We start from the raw sequence: 18,174 nt of genomic DNA, 5'->3' as shown, positions 1-18,174 counted from the left end.
CCAATACCAATTTTTTATTTTTGTTCATGTACTCATAGGCTTTTCAATTTGATGAATAGGTTCTTGAGGTTCATATACCATACTGAATATTACAAAGTGAATATATTTCACTTTGCATATATTCAGTTTTGGTTGACCACTAGTTTCAGGAATTCTTTCCTTCTTGCTGAAACCGAGACCAATTTTGTCTCCAACATGTTTATGCAACTCTTGCATTTCAATTAACATAATTAAAGAATTATTCCAGGATGAAACCAATTCAGTTAGCTTGAAATTTTCAATTTTGACATTCTGGTTCTCATCCTGTAATTTTTCATTCTCAATTTAAAGTTTAGCAATCTCTTCCCTTAGACTCAACATTTCACTAGATTTTTCCTATTTAGTTTGAGCTATGTCCTCGGGTAGATAATTTTGCTTAGCTTTAATTTTCTCGAATGATTGAAAAAGCTTTTGGTATTTATTGACCATGTCATAAAGTGCATTGACAAGGTACTCCCATAAAAAAATCTGTTGAGCTAAAGTCAAATACATGTTCACTGGTAGATTCGAATTTAGAATTTTTTGCCATTAAACATTTCACCTTTTCAACATCGCTGAAGCCATGTCCCACACTTCCGTGACTGCTTACATCTCCTGACATCTGAAAAGAAACCAAAATCAACCTCTAAATCCTCAATACAGAATTACTAATGTCCCAAAAATCTTTGCATGCGCTGATACCACCAAATGTAGCGCCCTTACCCGAGCCACTACTAAACAGACTAATAAGCATGCAACATTAAAAATTAATAACAACAATTAAACAGCGGAAACCAAATAATTTAATCATCTTGCACCCCAAACGAAAACAGAAAAAATAACAATAGTCTTAAACATTAATATAATCATATCGAAAACATAATTTTGAACGAGAAAACGATAAACCACTTAAAACCTCCACAGGATCTCATGCTCAGTTTAGAAGCGCCTGAGTGTGTAGTCTCTGATCTGTCCTAGGCATGTTTTGGCTCCTACACTCATCATCAAGACGTGGACCTACAATGTCCAGGCCATCAGAGACCGTGGGTCCTATCGGACACTGTAGCTCTTGATGCCTTAATGTCCACAGTATAGAATAGGGCTGAGCGGCCCCAATAAACAAGGTATATCTCAAAAGAAATCAAGCTCAACATGATATGTCATGCATAATATGCTAAAGCAGTAAAACATGTATCATGCAACAGATAAATATGCAGCATATAAGTGTGTATATTACGCTTGGATATATCAGTCAGTACATCACGTATCTCACTAAAATAATCTGACAGAAAGCTCTGAACCTAGACAATACCAACAATATTAAATCACTATCAAATCAGATCCTGAATTACGAAACATGCTTCAAAGTTCTTCTTAAAGGCTTTAGGATTATACATGCATCCGTCGTCAGCCCGATAATGATGTCTCGATCTCAGTTCACCGACCCTTCCTCGAGTCGACACTAGCTCCGAAACATCCCGACACCATGGTGCCCTAAAAACTGAAAAGAAAACTAAGGTATATGGTCAGAACTTTCTCTGAAGGATGCGGTGTTGGAAACAAAAGAAATCAACTTCCATTTATAGGCTGCATCCGGACTAGTTCAAAAAATCCGAATCAATCTTATATGCCACGTGTCAAAATCTCATTTGTCTAGTTGGATTTCTCAGGATAATGTAATCTGAAGTAGATCGGGTTGTCCATTTTAAATTCGGTGGATCCCAACAGCTTGATCTCGAATTATCAATTAATTAATAATACTTAATTAGCAACTCTTTAATTATCTCTTAATTTGTACTTCATTCAAAATAAAGATTCAGGCTATTACAGTCGGAGTGTCTACTTCGGGCAACTCGGAGACTCTAAAGTTCGTGACATAGCTGACGACCCACGAAATTTGCTGTTAACTGATCTATAGCTACAAGGACCCGTTTACAACTATGTTGACCTATCTACGAGCTAATCGTCTAAGACTACCTGGAACCATTTACAAGTAAGTCGAATCTTCCTACTACGATCTACGTAATTCATCTTCCTAATTCGATCTATGTAATCCAATCAGTTATAATTTTTTTTCTACATCAAGTATCAAGATTAAGTTGACATCAAAGGCATGAAGAATTAAAAATTATCCGATCTCTATAGATATATAACTAACATGAAGTTTTATGTATTATGATTACACTTCCAAAAAATTTTAAAAAAAAACAATTTTAATGACTGAAGTTAAAATATTTGCTCTCATGTATCAGATGTGCCAGCAACTTGCTATGAAATATTATTAAATTGTTGAGATATAGCATAATTAAAAATTGATATCCTTTCCTAGTTAAAAAGATGTGCAGATTATTATACAAATACAGGAGATTACATGGACAATTTTTTAGGAACGAACTGATAAAATACTCTTATATATTTTGTATCTTTTTTACAAAACATGAATGAGAATATCACCTTATCTCCATTCTTGTTAAGAAGGTATCCAAACAAGGTTAAAAATATAGACACAACCCACACACCACCAATTCCCACTATATCATTGTTTCACCTCTAGTCTTACACATTTTTTTTAGCCAAGCATTAAATTGCTCTTTTAAAGAAAGATCCATGTTTACTGGATAAAAAAATTCACATAATGACATAGCAAAATAGGTCTTCTAGTTCCAAATATGTGCATGTTATTGTTCAATGAGAGGGTGCCTTCAATGCATGCACTCTACAAGAAAATCAACATACAATCACACTCAAAAGACAACGGTTTTATCAGAAACTGTTGTCTTTTTCCTTTCAACAACGGTTTTTGTTAAAACCGTTGTCTTTCTGAATTTTCTTTTTCAAAAGACAACGATTTTTTAAAAACCGTTGTCTTTATGGGTCAACGACAACGGTTTTAGCAAACTGTTGTCTATGGACGTGTTTTTTGGTTGCTAAAGTCAACGGTTTTTGTTAAAACCGTTGTCGTATATAGATTACGACAACGGTTTTAAACCGTTGTCTATTAGCGTATTTTTTAGGATATACGACAACGGTTTTAGAAAACCGTTGTCGATTAGCGTGTTTTTTGGACAACTAACAGAAATATTTCAGGAACTTGACCATCTTAATAAAGTGATCATGAAAGATCCTGATGATGTTAAAGCATGCAAGTATTCCATCGAACGATTAAGAGTTCATATAATTCTAGTGGGGTTTGATAAATTTTTTTATCCAATCTGTCGAGAAATTTTACTTTAGGAACCTCTATCAAGTTTAGAAGAATATTACTCCTTGGTTCATCATGAGGCCTGGCGCTCTGCTACGTTGAATCACAATGTTGAGAAAGTAGAAGCTTTCGCTATGATAACAAGAAACAAATTCAATAAATCATCGAATGCTCGACCAAAATCCACATATCCTAAGAATTTCAAAAAAAAGCAAATCCACACCAATTTGCTCTCATTGCAACCAAACGGGACATTCAGAAAGTAATTGCTTTGAAATTATTGGATATCCAGATTGGTGGGACCTCACTTTCCATAAGAACTCTAAGCATCTTTCTACTGCAGTGATTGCTCAACACACGAAAGATGCTGCCACTCCAACAACATCTGCATTGATAACAAATGTGAACACATATTATAAGGTCTTAAATATCTCTTCACATATTTTGAATAATGCTTGGATAATTGATTCTAGTGCTACTGACCACATGAAATTTGATGTTACACAAGTCCCAAACCTTAACACATTCTCACAAAAATGGGTGTTCATTGCCGACGGCAATACTACCCAAGTTGTTGGCGAAGATTCTTTACATCTTACAAATAATTTCATCTTGATTCTGTTTTAGTTATTTATTCTTTAGATTATAATATTATGTCTGTCTCTCAAATAACTACTGTTCTATCATGTGTTGTAAATTTTTTGACTAACTATTGTTCATTTAAATACATTCAGACTTGACAAATGATGGCTTGTGGTGTTAAAAAGGGAAAACTCTACTATTTGGATTTTGAGACCCACACTTCAAACAGATTGCAGAAGGATTTAGCCATATAAAACTATGCTACATCAAGGAAAATAAAAGAGATTTGGCTTTGGCATCGACGGTTCGGACATGCCTCATTTACTTATTTAAAAAAATTATTTCCTAGTTTATTTAAAATTTTGTATATTTATTTTTTAAATGTGATGTTTGTGAACTTGCGAAAAGTCATCACACTTTTTTCACTTTAAAATTCAAGTTCCTTTTATGCTTGGGGAACATCTAAAATTCCTACACTCGGGGGATCCCATTGGTTTGTTACTTTTTATAGATGATTGTACTAGAATGACTTGGTTGTGATTGATGAAATCAAAATATGAGGTAAATTTATTTTTTCAAAAGTTTTTACAACAATCCATACTCAATACAATGCTCGAATAAAAGTGTTACGAAGTGAAAATGGCAGGAAATATAGTTGCCCTGACCTTCACCAATTCTTGGAAAGTTTTGGTTCGATTCATCAAACCAGTTACCGGAACACGCCTCAACAAAATAGTGTGGCCGAATGAAAAAATAAACATTTGTTGGAAGTTGTTTGTGCTTCACTGATCAACACCCACATGTCATTATGTTATTGGGGAGAATCTCATCTATCTGCCACATGACTGATTAATTGTGTTCCATCCCGATCTATCAATTTTCTAACACCTTTTTAGGCACTCGCATAAGTTGTTGTTTCACCTGTAGTCCCTAACTTAACTACACATGTTTTTGGATGTGTTGCTTATTTTCATCTTCACACACATCAACATAATAAGCTCATGCCCCGAACATTAACATTGTCTTTGTTGGATATGCTAATCATTAAAAAGGGTATCAATGTTATCATCCTCCCACTAAACAGATGTTTATTACTAAAGATGTCGTGTTTCATGAAGATATAATGTAATTTTTCGAGTTTTCCTTTCAGGGGAGTATCTTGAGGAAATCCAGACTCTTTTACATAACCTCGATGAAGACATAGTTGAAGTTCCCGATACAAATGTAATTGTTTTGGATTTCAGTAGTGATAATTTACAAAATGATACAACAAGAGTAGAAGTCTGTGATATGGAATTCAATGGTCAAACGAAGGAAGTAAGTGAGAATCGGCACAACCCAAAAATCCATGATACATATGATCTTGAGTCCCAAGTGACACAACAAAATATCACGAGGACAACAATGTTCCTTATACGGTTTCTGATCGTCTATGAGACAATTACCACCACGTTCTATGAGAGGTATTCCAAAACTTACATATGAACCACAATTGACTGGCAAAGTAAGATATCTCATTAACCATTACATGTTTGATAATCGCTTGTCAAAAACAAATCAGTCATTTGTAAATCAATTATCTATTGTATCTATACCTAACGTGCAGGAAGCCTTAACTGATCCAAGATGGAAAGCAGCAATTAATGGAGATGTCAACTTTGCCCAAAAAAAAAAAACTTGAGAGCTTCTTAATCGTCTTGCAGAAAAAAACAGTTGGATGTCGATGGATCTTTACGGTGAAATAAAAATTTGATGGTACTATCGAGCGTTTTAAGGCAAGATTAGTGGCAAAATGATACTCTCAAGCATATGGGATCGACTATATAGAAACTTTCGCCCTTGTAGCTAAAATCAATACACTCTGAGTCTTGTTGTCCTTAGCTACCGATTTAGATTGATCCTTGTAACAATTCGATGTGAAGAATGCATTTCTACATGGTGAACTATTTGAGGAAGTCTCTCCCACCAGGGTGCATGATAACGGAAAGACATAATCAGAAGGTGTGCAAGTTGAAGAAATCATTATATAGATTAAAACTGTCTCCTTGGTTTTACCAAAGTCATGACAACCTTAGCTACAAACAATGCAATTCTGACCACACATTGTTCCTAAAAAAACAAGGTAAGATTATTGCGCTCATAATATATGTGGATGATATGATCGTTACAGGAAATGACCCAGAAGAAACAAATGCTTTGTAAGAGTACTTTTCAAAAAACTTCGAGATGAAAGACTTGGACCCCTTGAAATACTTTCTAGGAATTGAAGTATCTCAATGTAAGAAATGAATATTCATATCTCAAAGGAAGTATGCCTTAGATTTATTATAAGAAACAGGTATGTCAAGATGCCAACCAGTTGATACACTAGTAGAAGGGCCAAAATCATGTAATGGGGCCAGACCAAGTTCCGGTTGATAAAGGGAGATATCGAAGACTCGTGGGAAGACTGATGTACTTCTCTCATACAAGATCAGATCTTGCGTATGCTTTGATTATCGTTATCCAATTCATGCATAACCCCGGTGAACAACATATGAATGTAGTAACACGTATTCTGAAGTACTTGAAATCTTCTTGAGAAAATGGAGTTCTTTTCTCTAAAAACACAAGTGAACAAAATAGAGAGGTATACACAGATGCTGATTGGGCCAGAGCAATTGATGATAGACGCTCAACTTCGGTATACTTCACCTTTGCAAGTAGAAATTAATCACTTGGAGAAGTAAGAAGCAGAACATAGTTGAACAATCTAGTGCAAAGGCTGAATATATGGGAGCGACCTTAGGAATTTGTGCAGCACTGTGGCTGAAATTTCTATTACAAAACTTGGACTACTCTTGAGGAAACTGATTCAACTATATTGTGATGTGAAATAGCTCGTAATCCAGTTCAACATGATCATACAAAACATGTCTAGGTAGATAGATTCTTTATTAAAGAAAAAATTGATGAGAAGATTTAGAACTACCCAAGGTTCGATCTGAAAATCAGCTAGCAGATATATCAACTAAATGAGTCTCTCATTGGGTGTTGTAGAAGTTTCTAGTCAAGTTGGGCATGTGTGACATCTAAGCATCAATTTGAAGGAGAGTGTTGAGATATAACATAATTAATTAAATAATATTCTTTCCTAAATAAAAATATGTGTAGATTATTATATAATATAGGAGATTACATGGACGATTTTTAAGAACAAATTGATGAAATACTCCAATATATTTTGTATCTCTTTTACAAAACATGAATGAGAATATCAACTTTATCTTGTTAAGATAAATAAATAAAAATATTATATGCTACTAGAAATAATTTATTTTAGGCATATTCACCGTATATATTGCATCCCACCGCGTGAGATCATCGTTTTAAAACCAACATAGCAATATGCTGCTTTACTACTTTGAAGGAACTCAGAATTTTGACCCATGGGTATCAAAGTTTGACTTGTAGACCTAGATTTTGTGTGCCATGCAAAACAATATATATATATTTTTTCTTTTAAAATACAAATTTATGCATAAAAAAATATATCTTTTCAATTTTCGATGTAAATTTTTTGAGGTTGAATCCAAACACTTAATTTTTATAGATAATTTTTCCTAAAATCAAATGACGAGTGAATTTTTTTAGAGTAGGTATCTTGTGAGACGCTTTCACGAATCTTTGTCTACGGGTGATATTCACAATAAAAAGTAATACTCTTAGCATAAAAAGTAATATTTTTTAATAGATGACCTAGATAAGATATCCGTCTCCAAAATACGACCCGTGAAACCGTCTCACACAAGTTTTTGCCATTTTTTTAAGTAAGCGTTTGGAATTGAAAGATTAGATTTCAAACCTACATCTTAAATCTATTTTGTTCAAAAATAGAATGAACAAAATAAAATGAAGGATTGATATCCCTTGTTTTAGTTAAATATGTATTTTTTTATTTCGATTTCAAATTCACTCCTCAACTTAAAACATTTCAAATTCATGAATTTCCATTAATTTTTTTATTTAAAATCTCTCATAAATCTAAATCCATCAATTCAAACGTAACTTTACAAAATGTTCATAAAAACCCGAGGAGACGTGTACTGACATGTCTTCAACAAGGAAAAAATTAAAATAATAATTACTTCAACATGCATGTTACATGCAAAACGTGTTTTTTCATAATTACATTGTCCTATGTACATTCCATGAATCGCTGGTTATGCACAACCATTTACATCCTACACATGCGCAATAATTTATTTATTTATATANGGGCGGTCGGGTAACAAATATTATGTAACCCGACATGTTAGAATTTAATACGAATTTGTATATATATATATGTATATATAACATGTTTAGACGGTACGGTGCATTTATATGTTATATTTGTAAAGAACAATACTAGTAGTAAATATACTTTTATAATAATATAACAAAGTTACGTAAGAAAATTGGCTCATATCAAAGAAAGAAAAAACGTGTAGGAAATGACGACGGTCATTGCCTACAACTTTTGACAAAACATGCGTACGCAGCATCAACTTTAGAAAATTGAGATGCGTACACACTTCTTTTTTTGACTCTCGGCTCCCGATACACTCATCTATGGTATGAGAAACGCATATAAATAGCGGTGATTGAGGTCCCTAAGCACACACCTCATAAGAAAAATATACACCATTTATAGAGAGTGTGAAGTGCTTAGAAGGCTTCAATCAGAGGAAAATCAGAAGACTTACAAATTATTCAATGGCCGGAGGTAATGCTCGATCTATTTTCGCATATTGATTATCATGTTTATTATGTGCAGAAACATGATTTTGAGGAAAAAAATTCTGACAAGTTACACTATTTAACAAATTTTATATAATCCTTTTTACTTATTTGTAGTTAAATAAATATTCAAGCTTCAAAATTATATCAGCATGTCCTATAATATTTAACGATAAGGAAAAACTTCAAGAAAAATGTGTTGATTAATTAGTTTGGCCAAGTTGATTTTGTAATAAGAACCTTAACTTGAACTTTTTTTTTATTATTATTTTATTAATAAAAAATTAAAGATGTAAAAATATATAATAAATATAATTGTCGAACAAGTCTAATATGTCGAATCGGGTATGTGTTTAAGTTTTAAATAATCTTCAAAAAAAATGGGTCGGATCGAAGGTCCTAGTGACCCGACCCATGGCCATCCCAAGGATCACATGACTCTCTTTCATGCATCAAAATTGACCATTCCTACCCATGAAAAGAAAATGATATTTTTCTCTCAAACAGCTAGATTGTGCATTCTCCACCATTCATTATATCATCACTTTCTCTACTTGTGCATGCATCGTATGTTCCAGGAAATTTCACTTCAAATTTTCTTCTTTTTTTATAAAAAATCTTCACTCAGTTTTCTGCTCTATATATATTTAAAAGGGAATCAATCTTTCTGAAACATTAAAGCAATAAAAAAATAAGTCTTTAAACTGCGAAGCCAAAGAGATGATGCTAAGGAGCTCTTCTACACCAATTCTTGGATCCCTTCTCTCATCTTTCTCAGAAAGCCCCAATAATTTCCATCATCAATCTGAATATCACGGCGCCACCGTGAAACACAGCACACTTCAGCTCGGTGGATCTCAAAATTTCAGCAAATTTTCGCTACATTCTCCTTCTGTCGGTGAAATAAAAGCAACCACCCCGGATTTAAGTTCCAAGAAAGGATTTCGAAGGGTTCAATCTGAAGGGAACCTGGAAGAATTGGTTGATGCTTCGTACAATGTTGATGAGTTTGGTTTCTCCAACCAGTGTTTCAAGAAAGTTGGTCGAAAACCTGGCCGAAGTAATTTGGAGGCAATCCCATCTATCTTATATCGAAAGATGAGAACTTTTGATGAGTGTGAAGATAACGATGAGGAGTATGTTGAAGAAGAAGATGATTTTGAAGCGGAAGAAAGTGGGAATCTTTTTAAGGTGGAAAATTTGGTTTTGAAAAAGAAAAGAACCGATATGATTGGTTATGGTGGCTTGAAAACTGAAGGTGATCAAGGGAATATGTATCTAGCAGCAGGCCTTGGCGTTTCTGATACCACTTCTCTCGACGGTGGTGGATATGTCCCAGGCGGCGGTAGTGGTGGAAGTTATAAACCTGTTGCCTTCGACAGAGACGGTGGTGACAGCCAGGGTGTGAGCATGGAAGAACATTACAAGCGAGTGTTGCAAGAAAATCCAGGAAATCCATTGTTCCTCCGAAATTATGCTCAATTCTTGTACCAGGCGAGTCCTTTTTCTTACTCGCCAAATACTTTACATATCAATTACTTTGTTTTTTTTAAGCCATAGCAGTTTTAATAATAGACTTTATTGCATAAAAGAAACTTACCTTCTAACAATTCGGTCTTGTGCAGAGAAAGGGAGAGGGAGACCTTCGGGTAGCGGAAGATTACTATTCCAGAGCAATCTTGGCTGATCCTGAAGATGGTGAAGTTCTGTCACAATATGCAAAATTAATATGGGAATCCCAACATGACAGAGAGCGAGCCGCGAACTATTTCGAAAGAGCAATTCAAGCATCATCAGAAAACAGGTATAGAAAAGCAAGAAATCTGAAGCTATAACACATTCATCCAACATGTAGGAACTCAGTAACAATAAATCTTAGACAAGTATATGTTAATGTTTTTCTCTCCTAAGCTTCCATCGCTTCTGTGTTTTACCAGTTACATACAAGCAGCCTACGCTAGTTTTCTCTGGGATGCAGAAGATGAAGGCGAGGGAGAAAACAATGCGGCAGAGAACACACATGTCAGGCCTCTAATCTTTCCACAGGGATCCATGGCTTCCGCTACTGCTTAGTGAAAGTTGAGCTCGCATTACAATCCCAAGTAGGAATTGAACACAAGATGCTCTTAGTTGGAAGTGGAACAGGAGAGTGGATGTAACTTGGTATGAAATCTTATCGTTCGTCGTCCAAGACGTCTTAGCACAAGTTTCCATGTTAGCATGATAAAATACTACATAATTAGCAGAGCTACATGCCAGGAATTGGAATTTCAGAACAGGTACCTTATCAAGAATGAGAGAGTCACGCGTTTTTTGTCCACAACTCACAACTACTTCACCCCAAATCAAAAAAAAGAAAAAAAAAATGTAGTCATCTAAGTTGTAACTATAGCTAAGATTTTACTCATGAGATGTATGAAATATTATTTAATATAATAAAAGTTTTAAATTAATAGTATTAGTGTTTGAATAATTATTATAATATAATGAATATATTTTAATTTTAAATATTATTATACAAAATTATTTTATAAATGGTGTTGGTTGAAGGATATGACCAATCACGTAGCTATTATTCATTGCTAACAGGTCGATGTCATTTTGATCTAATAATAATGGAGTAATTATATTTTTTTTGTAATATTCAAATGAAATGTCTTATAATATTCATAAAATATTTATTATGTCAAATTATTTAATAATATTATGATTAATGTTATAATATTTTTTATAACTAATGCAAAATTAATTTTATTTAAAAATATATAAAATAAACATTTATAATGTGTTTTTCAAGATTTTAAACTTAATTAAATGAAAAGTAATTAATTATATAAAAATATTAATATAATTACGATAAGGATAAATTAGGGAAAAATCATGAATTCAACTTTTAATTTAGGATTTACTTCTAGGACCTAAAATCTTAGCTTGAACTCCCCAACTTTGACAAAGTGATACAAAAATATCTTTGATTTTGATCAGAAATCGTATCAGAGTCTAGGTAAAATTATTTCAAACATATAACATTATTATTACTGAGTAATTAAATGTTTGAGGAGGCGAATTTTTTCAAATAATATGGATCCGAACACATGTTCAATATTAATAATTTGTAGGACTTATTCCAATACTTTGGAATAGTTGAAACAAGAAGATCTAACCAATGTTAGATATCAGGAGCAAAGTGAAACTTATCAGAATCCAAAAGTAAAATTATGATTTCGTCTGATAAGTTCCTAGAAATAGTACCGGATTCATCTAAACTCTCCGGAAATATTAAAGAAATCCAAAACATGGCACACAATTATGCCAGTATGATGTATTATATACCACAAAAGTGGGAAAAAAATCCTTAAAAAATAAGAAGAAATTATTATGACGCTAAATGATATTCAAACAAGAACCCAAACTCTAGAACAAACGAGTTCTAGTAAAAAAAAACTTTGGTAGGAAAGTTACCACCATCTTTCGTTACTGAACCTTTATTACACCAAAAAAGAACGATCAATGTGATGTCAAAACCTTTAACCAACGAAAAAAATGATCAATCTAATTACAAATGTCTCAGAGAAGAAATTAATCTGACGGAAACTTTAGAAAAGATTTGTTTCGATGATCTCCAAGTCCTTGCAGAATCTTTTGCAAATCTCAAGGTCATAGATTTGAAGATAAACGCACCTGGGGTGAACTGCCTGCAATAACCTGGTCATATTCTCATGAAACATCAAGGAAAATTATGGGATCTCATAATACAAATATGAGAGGACCCAAACAGATTTTCATGTTGGTGGATAAGCACACACAGCGGGAATCGGGCTAAGGAGAAATCAAATTCTCTTGCACCAAACAATCTATCGGAAATATGTTTTAGAACATATACAACTTTATGGGATTATGCTTAACCTTGATGTACTGGATTTCAAAAACAGAAAAAAAAATCTCGTAGATGATTGGACATCTAGCCGGAGAATCTCTCAATGAGATAGCCAGAAGAATGACTACCCTATTTAAAGCATAATTTATAGGGATAAACTATTTTAACAGTCAAGACACAAAAAAAATATACTCAAACTCTATATAGTCTTAAATTACATGAAATATGTTTAGTTGATTAATATATTATGCTATTCACAAAATATAGATGAAATTTAAGGGTCGAAAAAATAAAGCGATACAACTTTTCGTCACCAAAATGCCAAGTCTCTGGAGAGAAATGCTAATTAAGGAACATGTCCCTAGAAATCCAGATACTTTGGTACGAATAGCCTATTTATAAAAGAAAAATTGGCTGAATTGTGTTACATGACAATGTTACAAAAGAATTACAAACGATTAAGGGATATTAATAAATGTACTCTTTTAGGTTGTAGAAAAAATGATCTCCCAATAATCATTGGAAGTGAGCCTCAAACGCATAAAAGAAAGAGCTTTAGATCACATCCTTGTACCAAAAGTGGAAGAAGTGAAAAAAATTTTTGAAAACCAAGAACAATGTGGTCTAGACAAAAATCCAAATCCTATAAATTTGGGCAGAGAAGTGGACCATCAAAGAATAGAATTTCATCCCAAGCATCGCGCACATTTCGAAGCATGGAAAGAATACCTACAAAGAAAACTTTTAGAAGAGCTCACACCCGAGCTAATAAAAATTTTTAATATTGTAATTGTTGGACATGTGGAGCAAGATGTCACATTTCAACCAATTGTCCAGAAAATGATAGAATGGGAATAAAATGCTTCAATCTAACCCCAGATATTGAAGAAGCGGTTTATTAAGAAGATCTTGTTTGAGTATACCAGTTTGAGGATATTGCCTCAGACGAAAGTATATATAAAGAAGAAGAAATCTTGAATCAAGAAGAATCTGATGGAATAGAATCAGAATCTCGCTGAAGGCGAGGTGTTTTGACATCAAACACATGAAGACTTGTCTGGTTTTTGTTAGCCAGACAACAATATTTCATAAAATTTTCCAAAATATCACGAGAGAAAATCCTATCCTACAGAGATATCAAGGATTCTATGTAAGACAGGTAAAAAAGTGTTTAGGAAATATTGGCATAAGAAATATAAAACATCGTCTAATTTATAAAGTTTCCAAAAAGGAAAATGACAATCCCAATGGAACTTACGTGAAATCGGATGGAGATGCAATTAATTCATTCTGAAGAAATTAAAGAATAATTACAAAAAAATATCAAGATAGAAGTAGTATGAACCATGTTCTGGATTCATATCGGAGCAATACAGATTATGATAAAAGCTATTTTTAAAGAAGAAATAGATTCACCTATTGATATCGCTATATGCGATAAACAAATGTGTAACCTTCAAAATTCAATACTATGAACTATCTCGGGAAATTTTTGTGTAGAAAAAATTGTAGGAGTAATTTATCCAAGAATTGCCTACAACCTAACATATTGAGACTTCATCCGAGCTTTGACGTTGTATCAAAACTTCAAAGAAAAAAAGCTGATGAAAGAAGATAATATACCATATTTTATTACGTATCAAATTTCATATTCTCTATCTAATATATATCATTTAGAATTATTTATTAGAAATGAGCTTATTGAAATACTAGAAATATTTGGAAAATTTTCTCAAACAATTTATCCAAAAAGAACCGAATTTCTTTTAATACAGGAAACATATGTCTAGATCCAAGACAAACAGATTCTACAAAAGAATCAAAGTCTTAAACTGGAACCAAGAAGATTATCTTTTCAAGGAGATAGAATAACAAGTCACGGATGAGGGGAAACACTTGTCCAAGAAATCCAAATGATAAGAAAAAAAATTTCAACAATAGGAAAACTTAGATGTCCAGAAGGATTGGTGGAAGTCGAAATAGTACTTGATATTACAAGACAAAGAAATCAATTTTCTTGTGATACTATATACTATTTGGAACAACCTATGATATAAACTTACTAAGGAATGATCAATACCGGATAATTGAAAGTTCACAACACCATGTGATCATTTATTATAAGGAAGCATGATGTGTTATTTTATTAAATAAAAACTTAATTCAAGGTATATAGGCTTGAAACCTTGTGTAGCCCTATGCCTTTGGTCATGCTCGATAAGTATAACGTCACATACCGAAAAAAGAGTTCAATGATGATTTGCAAAATTTTAAATATATTAAGAGGTACAAAGGAGTGACTCTAAATGAAATTATTGTTTGGAGATTTATTTGAAATTTGTCTTTACGATAATATTATAAAATATTTTATTTAAAAATAAAAAACATTTACCAAAATTCATTAAAAAAAATTAAAATTTAGTGGTGAACAGTAAAATTTATAGATAACAAAATACATAATAATTATATTTTTTTCACATTGTTTAAATAAGACAAAATGTTATATAAGTAAATAAAACAATTAAAAAAAACAACTAATTTGTGAGATTTTTAACCAAAAACGGGGATGATAACAACACTGAAGTAATTTAAAAGGTTAGATGTAAGAACATTTTAGCTTTGGTGATTTTAACAAGGGTGTTGATCTAATGGATAATCGTAGAGCCTAGTTGAACTGAATTCGGGAAGGAAACTGATTATTCATGAGCATCTCTGTTTCTTAAGCAAAACTAAAAATCAGAGCCTTACTGACGCTTAAGCAAACCTGCTAGAAGTCTATTCGCTGACTAGGGGCTATTGAACTAAGCTAAGCTGATATAAAAGGTCATCGATAGAAGCCAAAATGGTCAAAGGACAACTGATTAGAATAGTTTGCTTCAATGGATCAGTCAATCCAAACAACGAGCATTCTCTGATCATCTGCTAACATTTATAAAAAAGCAAAGCCCAGTTGATGATTGGATAAGATCATCCATAACAGCTTTTTTCTGTTGAATGTCAGAGTCCATGCGCCCTACCTAAAGTATACGAAGTGGGTGTTTTAAAAGTATTATAATTACCGAAGTCTTTTAACGCAATCCTTCCACAAGGAAGAAAGAGTGACGTATGAGTGTTGAATTCTCTTAACATCCAGAAACCAACTTGTGTCATTTACATTTTAGTCAGTTTATCTTTACTTATTTATTTGATAGCCTAGCCAATTTATACCTGAACCATTTTCGTGTTCAACCTTTTCAGTGAATCTATTTACGCACAGTTTCCACTGTTGATTATTGAATACACTACTGACAAGAGTTACGTTTCAGTGTTAGTAATCCAACCGAAATATTTTTCTAATTTGTTGAGATTATTTATTCACCCCCTCGAAATCAATATCCAATACTAACAAGTGGCATCAGAGCGGGTTAACTCTTGTCTCTGAATACTATTCAAACAAATGGTCTCATTTAGCAAAATCCCGATGTTTTCCAAAGGGGATTTTGATGGCTAGAAAATCAAAATGCAGGCTTATTTAACTGCACAAGATGATGACATGTGGTGTGTCATCACAGATGGCCTAATGAAAATCTTGAAAGAAAACACTAACATTGTCATTTCTGATGGTGCTCCTCAGATTATTGAAAAATCGAGAATGGAGCAGACCGATGATGACAACAAAAAGGTAAATTTAGACAATGTTGCCAATGAAATCTTGTACAAGGCATTGGATAAAAATACATTGAGCAAGATTAAGATGTGTTCTACATCCAAGGACATCTGGGAAAATAAATTTTTTGTTGTAATATAGAAATTTGACAGCATCAAAATGAAGGCAGGTGAATCTATGTCAGATTTTGATGAAAGAGTCGACAGTTTCATAATCTAACTTACTACTCTTAGGAAATAGTATGACAATCGTGAATTAGCATTGAAATTAATAGTGACAATCCCAAGAGAATGAGACGTCAAAACAATGGTCATGCGTGAATCAAAAGATTTTAACAAGCTTGAATTGTACGATCTGCTTGCAAACCTTAAAACATATGAATTCGAACTTAAAACAAGAACTGATAGTGAGTCATCAACCAAACTGACGAAGGCTTTGGCTGCTGCAACCATTGAACAAACTGTCTCCAAAGAGAAGTCTGCTGAGTAGTTGAGTAGTAATGCTATGTCACTGTTTGTAAGGAAATTTGGCAAGTTTTTAAGGAAAAACCAGGGAAATTTCCAAAGCCCAAGCAGATGCAAATATTATAAGAAAGAGTCCACTGATGAGGACAATGGTGTTTCAACTATGGGAAGGCCGGGCATTTCATAACCGACTATCTTAAGCCAATGAATGATGATAGGATGCCAACTGATAAATATGGCCGACCATATGACAAGAAGAAAAAATCAAAAGAAGATAGAAGGTCATTCAGGAAAAGAAGAGATCATAAGGTATTGGTGGCCGAGGACAATAAGGCATAGTTGGCTAATTCTAAGACTAACTCATCCGAGTCAGAGTGTACCACTAGTGAGAGTGATGAAGATGAGGTGCAATGCCTCATGGCCGATGCTGAGCTGAAATCTATCAATGACGACGTATTTGATTTTAGTTCAACTGATTTTACACGAGATAATATCATCACTGCAATAAATGACATGGTAATAAAATACTGGACTTTTTCGATCATTCGAGGAAGTGAAAGCAAAGAATGGAAGCCCAACTGAAAGTGATACAAAGCCTGGGGCTGTTAGGTGAATTGTTTTGTCTCAAGACAGAAGCTTCAAAGCTTAAGACTAAAAATGAAAGAGTACTGATTGAATATTAGCAACTTATTTCTGAGAATAAGAAACTAACTGAACTGATTATCATTAGGAACAAGTCTTCAATGAGTCTTAAGAAAATGCAGGAGCTGCAAAAGCACTCACAAGACAAAGCTAGTCTTGGCTTCAGTGGTGATTATAGCAACCTCATTGAAAATATTTTTCAATCGAAATTGAACATGTATAATTGGAAATATATTCACTTTGTTAAGTACAATATAATACATGAACATCAAAAACCTAGCATATATAAATATGAATAGCCCCTAGAATGAAGTGGAACAGGAGGGGCGGGTATAACTTGCTATGAAATCTTATCGTTTGTCTTCCAAGACGTCATAACACAAGTTTCCATGTTAGCATTACATATAATTACCAGAGCTAGATGCCAGGAATTGGAATTTTAGATTAGGTACCTTATCAAGAACGTAATCATCTACATCATAGTTTGGTACACATGATAAGATAAACATGTGATATATAATATAAGAATAAGTTAAGGATAAATAAGATGTATGATATTATATTTAATGTTTGTTATGATTTTAATAAGAGTGATTAATTTTATGTATTAGATTGTAATGACAAAATTAACCTTATCATAATCAATTTTATAATTTCAAAGTTGTTGCTTGAGTTCATATTTCTTATCTGTTCATGCGTCGACAGTGCTGACATGATTTATTTATTTTTACTTAATTTTATATATTATATAATATGATAATTGAGCCCTTGATTTTGTGTGTCAAGTGAAATATCAAATTTTAATGTTAATCAAGCGATACTAATAATTTTATTGAAATTTATAAAAATCATTTATATAATTATCTCGAATTCATTTATATAATTATCATATTATATAATATATAAAAATAAATAAAAATATTTATTTGACGGAGCGATGAAATGAGAGAACGATAGTGTTTATGATCTTTACATGTTGAGA

At 32.9% G+C, this 18,174-nt stretch overlaps 1 protein-coding gene across 1 annotated transcript; it reads left to right on the top strand.

The window, feature by feature from the left end:
- Positions 1-9,192: 9,192 nt before the first annotated feature.
- Positions 9,193-11,016, top strand: LOC140973437 (uncharacterized). Its single transcript, XM_073436219.1, has 3 exons — positions 9,193-10,057; positions 10,189-10,367; positions 10,501-11,016. Exons 1-3 carry the CDS (start codon positions 9,284-9,286, stop codon positions 10,634-10,636), a joined length of 1,089 nt encoding a protein of 362 aa, XP_073292320.1. The 5' UTR covers positions 9,193-9,283; the 3' UTR covers positions 10,637-11,016.
- Positions 11,017-18,174: the final 7,158 nt, after the last annotated feature.

Source organism: Primulina huaijiensis, chromosome 3 (assembly GCF_012295235.1).
Source record: "Primulina huaijiensis isolate GDHJ02 chromosome 3, ASM1229523v2, whole genome shotgun sequence".
In the NCBI taxonomy this organism is placed as follows: Eukaryota; Viridiplantae; Streptophyta; class Magnoliopsida; order Lamiales; family Gesneriaceae; genus Primulina; species Primulina huaijiensis.
Note: the sequence above shows the minus strand (reverse complement) of the source record. Positions and strands in the feature narration are given on the sequence as shown.